The 20,788-nt window shown below is 44.8% G+C and overlaps 1 protein-coding gene across 1 annotated transcript in view; it reads left to right on the forward strand.

The window, feature by feature from the left end:
- The first annotated feature begins 14,101 nt into the window (after nt 1–14,101).
- Nucleotides 14,102–20,788, forward strand: part of LOC123096256 (WD repeat-containing protein 20) — a 9,799-nt gene continuing 3,112 nt past the window's right edge. The window contains exons 1-8 of the mRNA XM_044517938.1: nt 14,102–14,583; nt 15,049–15,363; nt 15,453–15,561; nt 15,648–15,747; nt 16,427–16,514; nt 16,600–16,683; nt 18,351–18,447; nt 18,539–18,626. Coding sequence (XP_044373873.1) covers nt 14,416–14,583; nt 15,049–15,363; nt 15,453–15,561; nt 15,648–15,747; nt 16,427–16,514; nt 16,600–16,683; nt 18,351–18,447; nt 18,539–18,626 — 1,049 coding nt within the window. The 5' untranslated portion in view covers nt 14,102–14,415. The remainder of the gene's footprint in view (nt 14,584–15,048; nt 15,364–15,452; nt 15,562–15,647; nt 15,748–16,426; nt 16,515–16,599; nt 16,684–18,350; nt 18,448–18,538; nt 18,627–20,788) is intronic.

A 20,788-nucleotide genomic window follows, 5' to 3' on the forward strand; every position in this document is an offset into this window, starting at 1 on the left:
TTTTTTGCAGAGCCGGACACGATCCGCGTGTTCAAAATCTTCTATGAAGTATTCGGAGGAGGAACCCGCCTTGCAATGCCGAAGACAATCTGCGCGCCGGACTTATCGTCATTGAAGCCTGGTTTAGGGGCTACTGAGGGAGTCCTGGATTTGGGGGTCCTCAGACAGCCGGACTATATACTTTGGCCGGACTGTTGGACTATGAAGATACAAGATTGAAGACTTCGTCCCGTGTCCGGGTGGGACTCTCCTTTGCGTGGAAGGAAAGCTTGGCAATTCGGATATGTAGATCTCCTCCCTTGTAACCGACCCTATGTAACCCTAGCCCCCTCCGGTGTCTATATAAACCGGAGGGTTTAGTCCGTAGGACAACAACAATCATAATCATAGGCTAGCTTCTAGGGTTTAGCCTCTACGATCTCGTGGTAGATCAACTCTTGTAATACTCATATCATCAAGATCAATCAAGCAGGAAGTAGGGTATTACCTCCATCGAGAGGGCCCGAACCTGGGTAAACATTGTGTCCCCCGCCTCCTGTTACCATCCACCTTAGACGCACAGTTCGGGACCCCCTACCCGAGATCCGCCGGTTTTGACACCGACACCCACCCAGGTGCCCCCCTCTGGTGGCTCTTGGCTCCAGAAATTCTCTTTATTGATATAAAAATTCCTCACAAAGTTTCGTTCCATTACAAGAACTTTTATTTCTGCACAAAAACAACACCATGGTAAATCCACTGAAAACAACGTCAGTCCGGGGTTAGTTTCATTCAAATCATGCAAATTAGAGTCCAAAACAATAGGAAAAGCGTTAGGAAAAGTAGATACGTTGGAGACGTATCAGGCTGTCGTCGGGCTATGGTGGGGCCTCGCCGGAGGCAAAACTCGACGCGGGTGGGGGTGGGGTTAGCTAGAGGAATGGCCGGGGGCGGCGGAAGATCGGAGGTGGTGGGCGGTTCAGGGGAGGGCGGGGGCCGGTGGTTCACCCGGCAACCCGTGCGGTAGTCTTTAGGGGAAGAATAAGAGGCGAGGAAGAAGAAGGGTTAGGAGACGTAGGATCTTCATCCAACCGCCTGAAATGGTCGACTGACCCAAATGACGGAAGTCAGGCGACTTGCATGTAGACATTCCCATATATATCCAGTACTATTATCGTAGGTGCTTTGAAACGTACGTGCAAGCAGTGCTCCTCAACCCATCAAGCTAAACAACATGCCACTCATAATTCCAAACTTAGTTGCTCAAATACGAATCTTGATGTTGACATGTACTAAAACTGAGAATGTTTAATTGGTCAGTTAATGTTCCTACTTTACTTTCGAAAAGCACATGCGCCACATGTCGAGGGATAGCAGGGAGTTGTGTTCTTTATGTGCTCTAGTTCATCATGTGTGGCCAACCAACATTTTATTATCCAAAATCTGCTTGCTCTTCTTTAGCATGCTCCTCTTCTGTTCTTCCTTTGTAAGTACTCTCTCCGTACCTAAATATAAGTCTTTGTAGAGATTCCTCCCTGGACTACATATGGAGCAAAATGAGTGAATCTACACTCTAAAATGTATCTATATACATCCATATGTGATCCATAGTGGAATCTCTACAAAGATTTGTATTTAGGAACAGAGGGAGTATAATAGTTGTACAATATGTTCTTTGTAGTGAAGAGGAGCAGGGACATTTGCAGTGTATAGGTCTATTCGGTCGCTTGTCATGGACTCTTTCAACTCTTCGTGTTGGTCTTCATATCGATTGTCATGGATGCTTTCAACTCTTCGTATTCGATCGTATGTGTCGCCTTTGAGAGTTAGACTGATAATAACAGTACTGCGCCTTCAGTTGTAGGGAGCTGGTATGCGAAGCCTTTCTAGTCGTACCAGCAATACTAGCACATATATTCCAGCAAGTTCCACTTTCCTGATTTTACTCCCGATGCTTAGGGTTCCCATTATATCTACACTACGATCTGCATAGGTGCTTTGTGTCCTACTAGCAGCTGTCCACCCTTTAAGCTAAATAACACACCAATCATACATCCTAAGGTTCTTCAAATACGAATGTGATATGATACTGACATTAGCTAATAGGCACACATTTAATTGGTTAGCTAATGCTCCCAATTGAGTTTCCAAATGCATGTGGCCACATATAGAGAGACATCATGGAATTGCATTTCTTTGGGCGCTCTGATTCATCATGGGTGGGCAACCAACATTGTATAGAAAGAAGGGGAATCTCAATAATATGCTTCACCTTCTATTCTTTAACATGTTCTTCTTCTGTTCTACTTTAGTAAGCATAATATGTTCCTTGTCAGGAAGGGGAGCAGGGACATCTACAGTCGACAGCTCTATTGGGTCGGTTCTGCTAAATGATTTCGCACTTCGAGTTGGTCTGCCATAATACCCCAGAAATGGTGGGAGCCGCGCGGTCTTTGATAGACTAAACTGATAGTAATAGCTGTGCGCCTTCAGATGAATAGAGCTGGCCTGTAGGTGATCGATAGGCTGCATATTAGTAGCGGCAAAACCCTGTGTTTTCCAGCCAGTTCCGCTTTCCCGATTTATTTATGGTGGTTATGGTGTACCCCTATTATCTACACTACGATCTGCCTATTGGCTCTGCGCTCTTGTTATCATGGTTTGGCAATAAACTTTCTATATGGTATATTATGAACCTATCATCTGCCAACTATCCTTGCATCTGGGGCTCCCAACAGGGAGCCTATTTTTTGTGTAGTTGTGCCAGATTATATTAATCTACTCACTGTATTACAGCACACATGGGCTCTCTCATCAGAATCCAGTGATAGCACACAAGGGTTTACAGGGAGCCTCTATTATATTACAATATCCTCTGCATTACAAAGATAATCTCACTATTATTTGTGTTTTCATGCTTTACAGATATTGTACGTAATCACAATGAATATAAGAATGCGCACATCAGAAGAATATTGTGGAACAGTTCAATGGGTAACAAACTTAGCATCAAGGGATTGAGGTCCATTGTGGATGCAATGAAACCCACATGCTCCCGACCTATAGATTCGTATTCAGAATATAATCCTAATGACTATTCTGAGCTCAAGGAGTCAAAGGCAGATGGCCTTCCTGTTCACCCAATAAGGTGCATGTTCTAATTTGGCAAGGTTTTATTGGTTGCACATATCTTACATAAGGTGTCTTGCATTTCTTTTGCTTTGTTGCACCGCCATCTGCTTAGTTTACTCATGATATATGTGAAGATGCCATGCCCATCCATTATCAACACCTATTCCATTTGTCGTCATACCATGTTTTTCAATTCAAATGTTGTTCTTGTGTTTCAGACATCCAAAAGGAAGAGGGTGATTGCAGAACCTAAAGGAGTACAAGCAAAGTCCTTGAAAAAGGTGGTGCTACCGGAGAAATCACATAGCACCCGACGTATATTGGCGATAGAACCAGCGCCGCAAAACCTAGGTTATCGCAACTATGCTGGTCGCTGCTTTGCTCTTGTGAGTACCTATTGTCCTATCGTTGTCCTTACATTCATACCTGGTGGATTATGTGACATCATTGTGCATTATAGCTTGCTTATCCAGTGTTTGCTCCAAATTATCAGATATATATTAATGCTTAAATTAATGTAGAATAAACCCAATGCTTATGAAGAAATTTAGTTCTGCATTGTTCTTGTAAGTATCTGTTGTCCTTCATCACTATACTTATATTTGTCAGCTAGTTCTTCATGTACACTTTGCAGCTTATTTTCCCTTGTCCTCCATTTTTTTACACATCAGATCTACATTTACTCTTGCCAAAATATTGAATAAAACCAATGTTACTGAAGAAGTTTAGCTCCGCATTGCTCTTGTCAGTGCCTTCTGCCTGTATACTGTATTTACATTTGTACTATGCATCTTAAGTTAAATAATCTCCATTTGTTCCTATATTTTCACATCTATATTTACTCTTAACAAAATGTAGAATAAAGGCAATGCTCTTGAAGAAGAGTGTACGGTAAACTTCTTGAATTGCCCCCCATCAATATGGACAAGGGCTTTATAGAGCCTGTCTTCACTACTAATGTAAGTTCGTCCTCCTCGAGCCTTCAAACTATGGACAATGGTCCGGTGAAGCTGGCCGCTCCTGCACAATGCCATTTCCTGTCATCTTAACTATGAACAATGCCTATTGTGTTAATGCTATTTTAAACCGTGTCTCTTTATTTCTGACAAAGAAATGAGATGAATTGACAGCGCTGATGCTTATACGTGCAAAACATGTTATCTACCTACTTGTTTCTCTTTTAGGATGATAGGACTTCTGCTAGGAAGAACTACCACAATGATAGTGAGACGAACCCATTGTTTGTCCCTCTAACATATATTCCAGAGAACAAGGCAACACATCTTGAGGGTAGGGATACAACCACAAAGTCATATCTTGATGTAGTGTCGAACTTACTCAGTGACACAAGCTCGACGAAGTGGCCGCCTGAATTTGTTCGACTTCTTCAGTCTAAAATTCAAGTAGAAAGACATGCTTCCGCTCAAACCCGACTGGAACTCCAATCTCTATGCAAGATTAACCGTAAGTACATGACGTCTATTGATGCTATGCACCTTAAGTTGGTGGATATAAGCGTCAAAGAAGCGCAGTCTCATCAGGTTGCTAAGCTGCTTGCGCTGCAGCTCCTGGGTCGGGCTAACCTTTCTTGAACTATGTTGAAGTGCTGTCGGTTCTGTCTATTATTTTGTCGGCCTGTTAAGTTCCACTGGTGGCGACCTGTTAACTTCCGCTGGTGGCGACCGACCCATGAATCTGTTGTCTGGTTGCCCTTTATTATTATCACTGGCGGCGAACTTTGATGAACAGGGGATGTAATATGCTGTAATTTCTTTGTTGTATAGTCTAGGTTTATTCTTCATCACGATGCTGTAGTTTATTTGTTGTTTCTGCTATCGTCGCTCTGAGAAAAGGTCGTAATCTTCGATCGGCGTGCAATGCGCCAACAGGTTAGGTTTATAAAATAATAATTTCTGTACTAAAACTGGCCGGCCGCCAATCGCTAGTACGGGCCGAACCGTGGGCCTACAATCATCTTGGGCCATTAGTTAGGTCTACTTTTAATCTGGCCCACTATTAGTTTCGGGCCTTTAAAAGGCCGAGTAAACCGCTTGCCTTAATTGGGCCGGAAAATTAAATAGGTTTTTAACAGATTGAAAACTAGATTCAGCCTTAATTATGGTGAACAAATCATGGGCCGACATCACGCTGTAATATAAATCGGCCCATTATTGGCCCATTCGGGTGACGGGCCATTAACAGGGTGAAATGTTTTTGGGTCTTGGCTGACCCAATTACATGACAGGCGGGAAGCATGCCGAATGTATGACGAGCCTAAATTAGGCCCAACACTCTGAAGGGCCTTTAACGGGCCGATAGGCAGTCTGGGATAGAATGTATCCATGAAGACTATGGGCCGTTAAGAGGCCAAAAGTAACTACGGACCATAATTAGGCCCAGGTGCAACTTGGGCCTTTAAATGGCCGAAAGTGAAACCGGGCCGAAAGAGGCCCATATGTACACAGGGCCGCTGATAGGCCGAAACTAATATCGGGCTGAACTGTTAAACGGGCCATTAAGAGGTCGAAGAGCAAATCAGGCCGTCAATGGGCCCAATGACACAGTAGCTGTTAAAAAAGGCCTTATCTGTTATGGGTCGTAATTTGGCCCAAGAAATGAAAGTCAGTTAATGGGCCGGATCAGGTATGGACTGTAATTTGGCCCAAACTATTGCAGGCTGTTAACGGGCCAGATTTGATATGGGCCGTAAACTGGCCCAGAATATTGCAGTTATTTAACGGCCCGTATCTGATGTGGGCTATAATTTGTTCCAGAAAATGTTAGGCTGTTAACGGGACGACCCATTAGACCTGACGAAATCTTGTGGGCCTGTTCCTGGGCCGGCTTTTAAACCTATATGGGCCTCTATTGGGCCGTCCCACGTGTCAATGTTTCATTGGCGGTTCTTGACAAATGGACGGTTGACATATGTCCCAATGTTGAGCCGACACGTGGATCGTCGATGAATGAGAATTTTACACGTGGAAAATCGTCATTGGTCCGGGCTGTTAACGGGTTATCGGATCCAAACCGGAACCCGATAGCTTAACGGCGACCCGTTATGGTGGATGCCATGTGTCGGTTACCCTTGACGAAAGCACTTCTATGACGCGCGATTTGTCGTCATGGAAGTGGACACTTCTGTGATGATAATTTTGGTAATGTCATGGAACACTTTTACGACAACACAGGTATGACTATCTTGATTCTATCATAAAATCGTCATGGATGTACATGCATGACAGAAAACATGACCTACTGTGACAAACACGTATCATCACAGAAGTGTAATTTTTTTTGTAGTGCTGGTACCTGGTCTTCTCGCGCCCCTCCCATGCGAAGGCTGGTGAGGAAAGGTATGACGGACTCCGGATTAACCTCATCGCCACCCATGTTTCCTTCATGAGGGCCGCTCGCACGTCAAGGGGGACCCCTGAGCATTGCGACTCAGGGGCCTCACTAGTCACGTAGCCCCTTGCCCCTTGGTTTCTTCCTGGCAATCCGGACATCCCAATGGCGGTCAAGGTATGCGTCGAGCTGGGCCCAGCCGACGCAGAGCACAAAGGCAAACAAGAAGGAAACCAAGCACGAAAAGGAAATCACGGAGTTCAAACAGTTATTACAGGCACCAAATGTTTTGCAAATTCAAACAAGGCTTACGCCTCCACAAGGCATGATAAGTGTCGCAGGGTAAAATCTAGGAGGAGGGCTCATCATCGCCATGGCCGTCACCGCTGCTTTTCCTAGTCACGGCGAGCTCGTCGTCGACATCGCTGCCGCCGCCGTCATCGCCGCCGCTTGCCTCCACTGCCGAGGGCTCGGCGTCAGGGATGCAGGTGAACTTCTTCAGCAGCACGTCCACATGGCCCTTCACGCCCGCTGCAGCAGCGGCACGGGCCTCAGGAGCAACAGGGCCGACCACCACGTTGAAGTCGATGCCGGCATCTTGGAGGTAGAGGTGGTTGAAGACGCGCGTGATACATCCATTTTGCATCATGTTTTTATATCAATATTTATTGCATTATGGGCTGTTATTTCACATTATGGTACAACACTTATGTCTTTTCTCTATTATTTTACAAGATTTACATGAAGAGGGAGAATGCCGGCAGCTGGAATTCTGGACCGGAAAGGAGCAAATCTAAGAGACCTATTCTGCACAACTCCAAAAGTCCTGAAAATTTATGAAGAATTATTTTGGAATATATATATATATATAAGAATTATTGGGCGAAGAAAATACCAGAGGGGACCCACCAGGGGGCCACAAGCCTGGGGGTGCGCCCTACCCCCTAGGCGCGCCTCCAAGGCTTGTGGCCCCCCTGACAGGTCTCCGGTGCCCATCTTTGGCTATATGGAGGGTTTTTACCTAGAAAAAAAATCAGAAGATAGCTTTCGGGACGAAGCGCTGCCGTCTCGAGGCGGAACCTGGGCAGGAGCAATCTAGAGCTCCGGCAGAGCGATTCTGCCGGGGAAACTTCCCTACCGGAGGGGGAAATCGAAGCCATCGTCATCACCAACGATCCTCTCATCAAGAGGGGGTCAATCTCCATCAACATCTTCACCAACACCATCTCCTCTCAAACCCTAGTTCATCTCTTGTATTCAATCTTTGCCTCAGAACCTCAGATTGGTACCTATGGGTTGCTAGTAATGTTGATTACTCCTTGTAGTTGATGCTAGTTGGTTCGGTGGAAGATCAAATGTTCGAATCCTTAATGATATTCAATACCCCTCTGATCTTGAACATGAATATGCTTTGTGAGTAGTTACGTTTGTTCCTGAGGACATGGGAGAAGTCTTGTTATAAGTAATCATGTGAATTTGGTATTTGTTCGATATCTTGATGAGATGTATGTTGTCTTTCCTCTAGTGGTGTTATGTGAATGTCGACTATATGACACTTCACCATGATTTGGGCCTAGGGGAAGGCATTGGGAAGTAATAAGTAGATGATGGGTTGCTAGAGTGACAGAATCTTAAACCCTAGTTTATGCGTTGCTTCATAAGGGGCTGATTTGGATCCACATGATTCATGCTATGGTTAGATTTATCCTAATTCTTCTTTCGTAGTTGTGGATGCTTGCGAGAGGGGTTAATTGTAAGTGGGAGGCTTGTCCAAGTAAGGACAACACCCAAGCACCATTCCACCCACATATCAAATTATCAAAGTAACGAACGCGAATCATATGAGCATGATGAATACTAACTTGACAATAATTCCCATGTGTCCTCGGGAGCTCTTTGCTTTATATAAGAATTTGTCCAGGCTTGTCCTTTGCTATAAAAAGGATTGGGCCACCTTGCTACACCTTTGCTATACTTGTTACTTGTTACCTGTTACGAATTATCTTATCACAAAACTATGTGTTACTGATAATTTCAGCGCCTACAGAAAATACCTTGCTGAAAACCGCTTGTCATTTCCTTCTGCTCCTCGTTGGGTTCAACACTCTTACTTATTGAAAGGACTATGATAGATCCCCTGTACTTGTGGGTCATCACTAGTATGTCACGTCGCGATGCCTGGACAAGGCTAAGAGGCAAGGGGCACCAAGAGCTAGTGAGGGCTCCTGAGAAGCGATGCTCTAGGAGCCCCCCTTTGACGCGCAAGCGGCTCGCGCGAAGAAAAAGGTGCCAGCCTTCACCGAGGTCGTGAGAAGAGGGGACTCTAGTGGTGATAGTCGCGTCTCGTGAGGTGGTTAGACTTAGCTTTTGCGGAGAGCGGTGCGGAGCGAGCCACGGCTCACGAGGAATCCATGCGGCACTTGAGGCGCACCTCTCAAGGCTCGGCCCCCGAAGCCTTCATCTCGCGAAGCCTTCTAGATGGGCGGCTAACGCCGGTCAGTGCGCGAGACGCTGCATGCGGGGCTTCTGAGCACCTGGCCCCTCGGGTAACTGCATGTTGACAAATTTCATGATACGGGGAGCGACGCGCGCTTGCCTGATACGTCTCCAATGTATATATAATTTTTGATTGTTCCATGTTGTTTTATTATCATTCTTGGACGTTTTACAAACATTTTATAGCAACTTTATATCATTTTTGAGACTAACCTATTGACATAGTGCCCAGTGCCAGTTGCTGTTTTTTGCTTGTTTTTTACTTCATAGAAAATCAATACCAAACGCAGCGGAACTTTTTGGAGATTTTTTTGGACCAGAAGACATCCAGTGGGCCAAATAAGTGCCAGAGGGGAGCCCCGAGGGGGGCACAAGCCACCAGGGCGCGCCTGGAGGCCCGGGCGCGCCCAGTGGGTTGTGCCCACCTTGGTGGCCTCCCGCACCGCCTCTTCGCCTTGCAAATTCCCAAATATTCCAAAAACCCTAGGGAGTCGATAGATCAGAAGTTCTGTAGCCGCAAGCCTCTGTAGCCATGAAAAACCAATCTAAACCCCATTTCGGCACCCTGGCAGAGGGGGAAATCATCACCGGTGGCCATCTTCATCATCCCGGCGGCCACCATGATGAGGAGAGAGTAGTCCACCCTCAGGGCTGAGGGTTTGTACCAGTAGCTATGTGTTTAATCTCTCTCTCTCTCGCGTGTTCTTGAGATGTCATGATCTTGATGTATCGCGGGCTTTGTTAATATAGTTGGATCATATGGTGTTTTCCCCTCTCTATCTTGTTGTGAATTGAGTTTTCCCTTTGAGATTTCGTTCTTATGGATTTGAATACTTTTATGGATTTGAGAACACTTTATGTATGTCTTGCTATGTATACCCGTGGATCATATGGTGTTTTCCCCTCTCTATCTTGTTGTGAATTGAGTTTTCCCTTTGAGATTTCGTTCTTATCGATTTGAATACTTTTATGGATTTGAGAACACTTTATGTATGTCTTGCTATGTATACCCGTGGTGACAACGGGGTATCATATTGATTCACTTGATATGTGTTTTGGCACTCAACTCGTGGATTCCCGAGGTGACATTGGGGTAATCTTTTGCTACTCATGTTGATCTCCCTAAGGAGAAGTGGTTTAAATATCATCCTCCCATCAAATGTTGATCCTATTGTTCCTACTGCTTATATTGAGAAACCACCTTTTCCTGTTAGAATAAAGGATCATGCTAAAGCTTCAACTATGGTTCGTAAGAGTTATACTAGAACACCTACATCCCCTGAGCAAATTAAAGTTGAACCTAGTATTGTTATGGTTAAAGATCTCTTGGTCGATAATATTGATGGGCATGCTATTTATTTCTGTGATGAAGCTGCTAGAATTGCTAAACCTGATACTAAAGATAAACATAGACCTGTTGTTGGCATGCCTACTGTTTCTGTTAAAATAGGAGATCATTGTTATCATGGCTTATGTGATGTGGGTGCTAGTGTGAGTGCAATTCCTTATACCTTATACCAAGAAATTATGAATGATGTTGCACCTGCTGAGATAGGAGATATTGATGTTACTATTAAGCTTGCTAATAGAGATACTATATCACCAATTGGGATTGTTAGAGACGTTGAAGTCTTGTGTGGGAAAATTAAATAACCTACTGATTTTCTTGTTCTTGGTTCCCCACAAGATAATTTTTGTCCCATTATATCTGGTAGACCTTTCTTGAATACTGTTAATGCTAAGATAGACTGCGAGAAAGATATTGTTACTGTTGGTTTAGGGGATATGTCTCATGATTTTAATTTCTCTAAATTTCGTAGACAACCCCATGATAAAGAATTGCCTAGTAAGGATGAAATTATTGGTCTTGCTTCTATTGCCGTGCCCCCTACTGATCCTTTAGAACAATATTTGCTAGACCATGAAAATAATATGTTTATGAATGAAAGAAGGGAAATAGATGAAATATTATTTAATCAGGGGCCTATTTTGAAACACAATTTGCCTGTTGAAATCCTTGGGGATCCTCCTCCACCCAAGGGTGATCCCGTGTTTAAGCTTAAACAATTACCTGATTCTTTGAACTATGCTTATCTTGATGAAAAGAAGATATATCCTGTTATTATTAGTGATAACCTTTCAGAGCATGAAGAAAATAAATTATTGAAAACTCTTAAGAAGCACCGTGCCGCTATTGGATATACTCTTGATGATCTTAAGGGCATTAGTCCCACTCTATGTCAGCACAAAATTAATTTGGAGCGTGATGCTAAACCAGTTGTTGATCACCAACGACGGTTAAATCCTAAGATGAAAGAAGTGGTAAGAAATGAAATACTAAAGCTTCTGGAGGCAGGTATAATTTATCCTATTGCTGATAGTAGATGGGTAAGTCCCGTTCATTGTGTCCCTAAGAAGGGAGGTATTATTGTTGTTCCTAATGATAAGAATGAATTGATTCCACAAAGAATTGTTACAGGTTATAGAATGGTAATTGATTTTCGTAAATTGAATAAAGCTATTAGGAAAGATCATTACCCTCTACCTTTTGTTGATCAAATTCTAGAAAGACTATCCAAACATACACATTTTTGCTTTCTAGATGGTTATTCTGGTTTTTCTCAGATACCAGTGTCAAAAGATGATCAGGAGAAGACCACTTTTACTTGCCCTTTCGGTACCTTTGCTTATAGACGTATGCCTTTTGGTTTATGCAATGCACCTGCTACCTTTCAAAGATGTATGACTGCTATATTCTCTGATTTTTGTGAAAAGATTGTTGAGGTTTTCATGGATTATTTCTCCGTTTATGGAACTTTTTTTGATGATTTCTTGAGCAACCTTGATCGAGTTTTGCAGAGATGTGAATAAACTAATCTTATCTTGAATTGGGAGAAGTGTCCCTTTATGGTTAATGAAGGTATTGTCTTAGGGCATAAAATTTCTGAAAGAGGTATTGAAGTTGATAAAGCTAAAGTAGATGCTATTGAAAAGATGTCGTGTCCTAAAGATATCAAAGGTATAAGAAGTTTCCTTGGTCATGTTGGTTTCTATAGGAGGCTTATTGAAGACTTCTCTAAAATTTCTAGGCCTCTCACTAATCTCTTGCAAAAAGATGTTCCTTTTGTTTTTTATAATGATCGTATAGAAGCATTTGAAATACTTAAGAAAGCCTTGATTTCTACACCTATTGTTCAGCCGCCTGATTGGAATTTACCCTTTGAAATTATGTGTGATGCTAGTGATTATGCGGTAAGTGATGTTCTAGGACAAAGAGTTGATAAGAAATTGAATGTTATTCATTATGCTAGTAAAACTCTAGACAGTGCCCAGAGAAATTATGCTACTACTGAAAAAGAATTTTTAGCAGTTGTATTTGCTTGTGATAAGTTCAGATCTTATATTGTTGATTCCAAAGTAACTGTTCACACCGATCATGCTGCTATTAAATACCTTATGGATAAGAAAGATACTAAACCTAGACTTATTAGATGGGTTCTCTTGCTACAAGAATTTGATTTACATGTTATTGATAGAAACGGAGCTAAGAATCCCGTTGCAGACAACTTGTCTAGATTAGAAAATGTTCTTGATGACCCACTCCCTATTGATGATAGCTTTCCTGATGAACAATTAGCTGAACGGTAGTTACCGGTCTATTGACCCAAGGTCGGGAAGTTACCAAGTACTCCTCGGATGTCGCGGACCCATGCCCAGTTGAGGATGCCGTCATGAACCAGACGCCTGTTCCGAATGCGCCGGGTGACGAGCTTGTAGAGGGTGGGTGCGATCTCGCCGATCGATTTGCCATCTAGCCAATGATTTGACCAGAAGTGGCATGTCTTCCCATCGCCCAACGTCCAAGTGGTGGAAGCGCAGAAGATGTCCCGAGTAGCAGCGTCCTTCGGCAAAGGCAGATGGTGCCATGGTCGGGAAGGATCGGTATCCCGAAGCCATAGCCATCGAACCCTGAGTCAATTGACTGGTAGTTACCTTGGGTCAATTGTCGTGGACGCCGAGCCCTCCGAGATCAAGTGGCTGACAGACCTTGGGTCAATTGACCGGTAGTTACCTGAACGCGCCTCCTTACGACCATGCTAGAGGAAGTCCCGGATTAAGCGGGTGACGAGTTTCAGGATAGTAGGTGCAATCGCCATGGCCAGGAGCAAGTGAATCGGGATGGCAGATAGAACGTGTCGCACGAGGGCAAGACGCTCGCCGCTCGTGAGGAGGGATGCTTGCCAGGTGCCCAACCGCTTGGCAATCATGTCGACTAGGGGCATGAGCGTCGAGGAGGGACTTTGCGCACCGATAGTAGAAGCCCGAGATAAGTTATGGGAAAGGCAGCAACAGGTAAGGTTAGGGACTCGCCAACACGCTAGGACACATCCGGAGGGCAGCAGATAGGGGTAACCAGGCACTTGGCGAAGTTGGCGTTGAGGCCAGATGCCTTGCCGAACAGGTGAAGAATGGTGCGCACTGCCTGAAGATCGCGATCGTCGGGATGTCAGAATATGACGACATCATCCGTGAAGAGGGAGATGGTACACGCCGTGTGCCTGGTGATGAGGCGCTGCAAGACTCCGTGCAGAACGGCATGCTGCACCATGGTGTTGAGGGGCGTGGCTATTCCGCGCGCGCGTCGGAGCGGCCACTTTCGGACAACACCAATATGGAAAGTGTGTAGCAACTACGTCGGAGGATTAGGAGGATTAATTAGCGTGCCCCCCTGAAAATCAGGGGGGGGGGGATTAGTGGTTGTTTTGGGTGGGCCCAATTTCCTTAACTAGCGTTTGCATGTATATGTGCTCAGAAGTCAGACGTGGTGGGCCTGCAGAATCCTGTCGGAGCGGCGATTTGGGAAAGTGACTAGCAACTCCGCGGTGGATTGATTCGCGCGTTGCAGCGGCCGCACGCGAAGGAGTTCTTTCGGGTGTTGAGTACGTCAATGACGGCGAACGATATGGGCAAGATGTGGTCGCCTTGTCGTGATTAATATATATGTTCAGTTTCAGTTCTTATATTATTAATCTGTAATTCATGTCCATAAATCAAATTTGCAGGCAATTGCGGCAGCAAGTGGGGTTGTCCTAGTTCCTATAGTTGCAATTGGATCCATAGTCCTTGCACCGAAAAGAGTTATTCAGAGGAGTGAACAAAGCAGAAGAAAAAGGTGAGTCATTTCCGTTCCTCCTCCTACCACCAGCACCAGGTCTCTGTTTCTCCAGTCTCCCCACCGTCCTCCCTCATCCCAAATCGAACCGCCTCCCCGTCGCATCGATCCCAATCTGACCATCCCCAAAACCCTAACCCTCACTCGCCTCCTAGCACGGCGGCGAGTCACGGCGGCGGAGGCGTGAGATGGCCGCGCGGGCGTAAGCATTTCGGAGGCGATCGCGGAGGTGGGGGCTTCCTGTGACCCGCCAGCGGTCTCGCTGGTGCCGGCCCGTGCCCGTGGGTATGGCGACGTCGTCGTCGGCTGGCGGGGGCGGTGCCGCCGGGGGCGCGCCTGGACTCAAGACTTACTTCAAGACTCCCGAGGGCCGGCATAAGCTGCAGTACGAGAAGACCCACTCCCCCTCCGTGCTGCACTACAACCACAGCTCTGGTGGCAAGACTGTCTCCGAGGTATGAAGGGCGGCGACTCCGCGGTACCGGCGATCACGTCCCGGGGTTTGCGGTTAGCGCGCGGGTTGGGACGGGGATTGGGATCTCGATGGGTCGCTCGGATGGGATGGGGAATTGAGCTGTGGCGTTGGGTGTTGACCTGATCAGGTGCCGGATTCAGGCGTGTTTTTTTTCGCGTATCTGGTTGGGTTTTATTTGGTTTTAGTTAGGGTTTCGGGGAAGTTTTGGATCGTGGCATTTTTGGTCAGGTTACTGTTCTTCTGGTAAGACCGGCGTCCTCGGTTGCAAGTATTAACCGGTGACCATTTATGGAACCTCGCAGAGTGATGAATTTAGAGGGGTTTCTTGTCTGGGATTCTAACTGTATACGCGATTGTTTTAGTTATTTGCTTGCTTCGTGATGATCGACTTCATTGCGTATATTATGAAAAGTTAAGATTACATCAATAACTTTCACGATGGCAGATGACAGTGGCATATTTGAAGGAGAAACCGGTGGGGCAGGGCTCTACACCGTCAACACCAAGTTCCAGCAGTGGCATGCGATCTGCAGCTGCAAGACTGCTTGGTACCGGGAATGGGAGCCGGACACTTAGCTTTGCAGGCAGCAACGGTGTCAGCAGGGCTGTTTCAGGGAGCAGCCGTGTGGGTGGCGGCGTTGGTACGTCAACAGGCGTTGGTGGATCTCAAGCCGTGGCGAATTACGATGGCAAGGGAACATACATCATCTTCAATACCGCAGATACACTGTTCATTAGTGATCTCAACTCACATGACAAAGTATTAGTTCCCTTGTCCAATGCATGCCAAAGTTTTACTTACAAATATGCAGCCTTGCGTTTCTCTGATCAAGTTGTTAATTGCACCAGGATCCAGTAAAGTCCATCCACTTCAGCAACTCAAACCCAGTTTGTCATGCATTTGACTCGGAGGCCAAAGATGGGCATGACGTGATTGTTGGATTATGGTCAGGAGATGGTCAGTGCTTTCTTTTTGGAATGCTTTGTTCTTAGAATTGAACTCTGTTCTGAGACCGAGACGAGTTATATGTGTCCATTGTGCAGTCTATTCAATGTCATTGAGGCAACAGTTGCAAGATCCTGGAAAGAAGCCTGTTATGTCTCAGCATTTTATCAATAAAGACAAAGATGGAACTGCCAACAGGCATGTGTGCTTCCTTTAAAATAATAATGGAAGTGATAAATTTGTATGAGAATTACCTTACAAGTAACAAAAATTTTCTTCATATTTTTGTTTTATGCCACGTCCTGAACACACTATTGTTTTAGGATAACTATGAAAGATGGTCTGACTCAGAGTTTCCTTTTGTGCATTATTAGAAGTTGTAACTTATAGGAAACTGTTGCTATTATTAATGGATAAGGACTAGGGCCGAAAACTTCATTTGAGCTCCTCATTTTGATGGTGCTCAGTCGATAGTAGCAAACATTTGTTTTGCTTTATGCCTGGCAACATGCTTTGTATTGCATGTCTTTTCATGCTGCCTGATTCAAATTGGCATGTGAGAGATGTCGACATTCCCCTGTTTTATCCCTTAATGCCACCCTACCATGGTGGGTCCGATAGTTGTCCTGTTCCTCTCTTCTTTATGGAGCGTGCGAGGAGTGTTTAGTGTAAGCATCTTGTGTGTGTGTGTGTGTGGCGGGGGTGGGGGACTGGTATGAATAGCTGAGGTGATATACATCCCTTGGCTAGTCAGCATCTAAAGCGAATATTTAGACATAGGTTGTGGGACTATCTATATAGATGTAAATACTGGTTGAAAAAACTTGAATATTTGCAACTGGTTCAAGTTTGACTTTACTAGATGCCGTTATTGCAGCCGCTGTACTTGTGTTGCATGGGTTCCAGAGCGTGAAGGCATTTTTGTTGTCAGCAATGCTGATGGGAATCTGTATGTGTATGACAAAGTGAGTGCCTACTGTCATCGAATTTTGTTACAAAGTAATCATACTCCATTATGCCAAATCTAAACCAATTATTTTCTATGTCCAGTCCAAGGATGGAAGTGCTGACTGGGCATTTCCAACTGTAAGGGATCAAAATCAGCTGGTGATTTCACATGCAAAGTCCAATAAGGTATCTTAGGGCACTTGATTTTTGTTTAAATAGTTATGGCATTTGATTTTTTTTCTTCACTTAAAAGTGTACAGGCATGGTCATTTATGCTGTCATGTTTAAACATTTGGTAATAGAGAGGTACTTGTTCTGGAAACTTTTTGAAGGAAATAATTACCACCTGAGCATCTGTGAAAACCGATGCCTAACATGCAGTAGCTGGACTACTAACACAATAATTTGTTGGGTTCGATATCCATGATGTATATGCTTGTAATATCAGTTTTATAATCATTTTTTAGTTCACTATTAGATTTTATGATCTCTAGTTGTTTATCACTTTGTAACATCCCTTAAAAGATAGAATGATCCATCAGTCATTTTAAATGTATTGTAGCATTTTTAAAAACTAATGGTAGCATTTTCAGCATCAGCATGTTGTAAGTCTGTGTCAGGGATGCTGAACACAAATAGAGTGTGCATACGCCCTTGCAAATATTTGTCAAATCTTGTTTTATTGCACATGAAAGCATTTTGTGGAATATCGTATCCAACATCTCTAAAACTCACATAAATTTGAACATTCCAACGTCTTTTGATGCTTTATTGAAACACTCCAAAATAATATGTATGCAAAAACCTTAAGTCAGCTGTCGCGGCATGTGAGATAACATTTACAACAATACAAACTAAATATTGAAATAGCCTTTGCTTGCAAAAATAGACTTAATTGCTACATTATCTTGTGTAACATCTGCGACAATGTAAACTAGATATTATAACATGCCGGAAAAGAATGTCTGCAACAAAGTATGGGAGTCATGAGGCTTGCCCCACCCATGCGACACAATAACCCTCAAATTACTCTGGTTTAATTCATCTGGGTGAAGTGTATGACAATTTAATTTGTATCGGAAACAAGGATGGTACCGTTTTCCCTTTTTACATGAGTTCTTCGATGACAAGAACAGTTCTTCTAGGGAAGAGGAATACCACATTTACTTTCGTATAATTAGAGAAGTTCCTCTAGGGAAGAGAACACCACATTTACTTTCTTATAATTAGAGAAGTTCCTCTAGGGAAGGGGAACACCACATTTACTTTCCTACAATTAAGTTGATCGCATGTTTATTTTCTTTGCTATCTCATGGTTGAAATTATGTGTCACGAACTTGGTAGATACGTGAGACCATACATAGTGCAGTAGTCTCCATTTCTATGTAAACTGTGAAGATAGACCAGTATCCTGGGATTACGGATCATATATTCCCCAGTTGTTGAAGATGGCAGAAAATTAATTTTCCACAAGCTCATTCTCGTGTTCTTACTTAGTAGTTGACACGTTCAACACAAGCTTCATGTGGTCGAACTGTCCTCACACTTGCTAGTTGACATAGAGCACAGACTGTTTATGCTGGGTCAACCTGCATTGGATTTAGTGCAGTGGTGTTTACCTGTCACTTGGTTTTTATTTCGATCATATTAGGAAATGCCAAGTTCTCAAGTAGCATCACTTTACCAGCAGACCATACTGGAACCAGTACTAAGAACCTGGAAGTTACTATTTTTTGCTATGTTCTTTTAATGCTGCAAAACATTAATTCAAGGAAACTCAAGAAATTCCTGAACATGATGAATTTAAATTTGTAGCTGCTATCATTGATTATGGGATGTAAATAATGCTGCAGAGCAATCCTACTGCAAGATGGCACATCTGTCAAGGTGCAATCAATGCCATTTCATTTTCGCCGGATGGAGCTTACATGGCAACTGTTGGGCGAGATGGTAAGTTTGTCTAGCCAAGAATGAGAATTGACATGTAATAAAGGTTCCCTGTTGGTGATACATTGTACTTAAGTTGTTTGATTATATGCAGGTTATTTAAGAGTATTTGACTTCGCGAAAGAACAACTAATATTTGGTGGGAAAAGTTACTATGGTGCTCTTTTGTGTTGCTCATGGAGGTAAACTGCCAATTGCATTTACTGTTACTCTGGTATTTGGTGCCAATTTTGTCGCATGCCTGCACCTACCTTTTACTAACTAGTAGTTCAGATATGATGTTCACAAAAACAGAAACTCATATTTCCCTATCTTTTTGCGCAGTTGCATCAGTTCTGCTATTGACTGATTATTCTAGGATTGTATATGAGCTTACCTCTTGTAATCTTGTTTCATCTGTGAATCACATAACACCATTTGTAAATTAACTTTTTAGATCTTCATAAGAAGTGGCCAATTTTACATATGAAACGGTGCAAGAGCAGTAGCTAAGAGCATCTCCTGCCATTCGCCCCCCAGGGGGCTTGAAATATCGCCGCCTGGGGGTGAACCGGCGCTAAAATCGGCTTGGGGGCGATTGAGTTCCCAGCCGCCGCCCCCAGGCGCCGATATCGGCCCAATTTTGGCGCAAAGTTGCCCACTTTCGGCGCAAAATTGGCCCGCTATCGGCACAAATCGGCCCATATTCGCCGTGCTTCGGCGCAAATTCAACAGAAGCTATTTTTTATCACACAGTTCATCACAGTAAGTCAATAGAAATCAAATAGTTCGACAACAAATAGTTCAATACAAATTATATAGTTCAACAAATAAAAACTCATATTTCATCACACGTCGAGCTAGGCGTTGCCCTTGAGCCTCCATAGGTGCTCCACCAGATCCTGCTGCAGTTGTTGATGCACCAGTGGGTCTCGGATCTCCTGACGCATATTGAGGAAGGCCGTCCAGGTTGCCGGTCGGTGGTGATCAACTTGGGCAAGAGGACCCTACATGTAATATGGTTCAGTGTCAAACACTGGCTCTTCCTGCTCGCTCTCAATGATCATGTTGTGCAAGATGACACAGCAAGTCATGATCTCCCACATTTGATCTTCGACCAGGTCTGAGCGGGGTATCGGACAACAGCAAATCGAGATTGGAGCACACCAAATGCCCGCTCGACATCCTTCCTGCAAGCCTCCTGAACCTTCGCAAAGTGGGAGTACTTGCCTCCTGCCACAAGGTTTGAGATAGTCTTCACAAATGTGGACCATCTCGGATAGATGCCATCTGCTAGGTAGTATCCCTTGTTGTAGTGTCGCACATTGACCTCGAAGTTCACCGGAGGAGAATGACCTTCAACAAGCTTGGCAAAGACAGGGGAGCACTGCAGTACGTTGATGTCATTGTGAGTTCCTGGCATACCAAAGGAGTGCCAAATCCATAGGTCGTGTGTGGCCATTGCCTCACACTGCAACCGCCTTTGGCGCCTTTGTACATCCCCTGCCAAGCAAATGGATAGTTTTTCCATTTCCAATGCATGCAGTCGATGCTTCCAAGCATCCCAGGAAATCCTTTTGCTGCATTCTGTGCTAGGATCCGAGCAGTGTCTTCAGCATTGGGTGATCACAAGTATTGCGGTCCAAACACTGCCACCACTGCCCTGCAGAACTTGTAGAAACACTCAATGGTCGTGGACTCGGCCATGCGTCCATAGTCTTCGAGTGAATCACCGGGAGCTCCGTATGCTAGCATCCTCATAGCTGTCGTGCACTTCTGGAGTGAGGTGAATCCAAGTGTGCCGGTGCAATCCTTCTTGCACTTGAAGTAGTTGTCGAACTCCCGGATGGAATTCACAATCCTGTGGAAGAGCTTTTGGCTCATCCGATAACGGCGCCGAAATACTTTGTCACCGTGCAATGGAGCATCGGCGAAGTAGTTGGAGTAGAGCAAGCAATAGCCTTCCAGTCGATGCCTCTGCTTCACCTTCATTCGGCCTGGCGCCGAGCCACCTTGCTGCGGCTTTGCATTGCTCGCGAGCAGGCTGGCCAGGCGGCGACGACCATGAGATGCTCTTCGTCTTGGGCGTCGGCATCGGCATCGGCTTCCTCCTCCAGCAGCGCCTCCTCCAGCAGCGCCTCCTCCTCGTCCGAGTCCATGGCCGAGCAGACAAATCGCCGAACACCTGACAGGCGTGGTAGGCGCGCAGCCGCCGGTATCCTGCCGTGCGCGGCCGGAGAACTCGCCCAGGAACGGGGTGAGGATGCCGCGGCGGAACCCTTTCTTTTCCGGCGGGGGGAATGGCCTATCTAGCGGTGGTGGGGGGTGGTCGGCAGCGGGATTGGCAAGGCGGCGGGAGGGCGTG

This window comes from Triticum aestivum, chromosome 4D (genome assembly GCF_018294505.1).
Source record: "Triticum aestivum cultivar Chinese Spring chromosome 4D, IWGSC CS RefSeq v2.1, whole genome shotgun sequence".
NCBI classification, from domain to species: Eukaryota; Viridiplantae; Streptophyta; class Magnoliopsida; order Poales; family Poaceae; genus Triticum; species Triticum aestivum.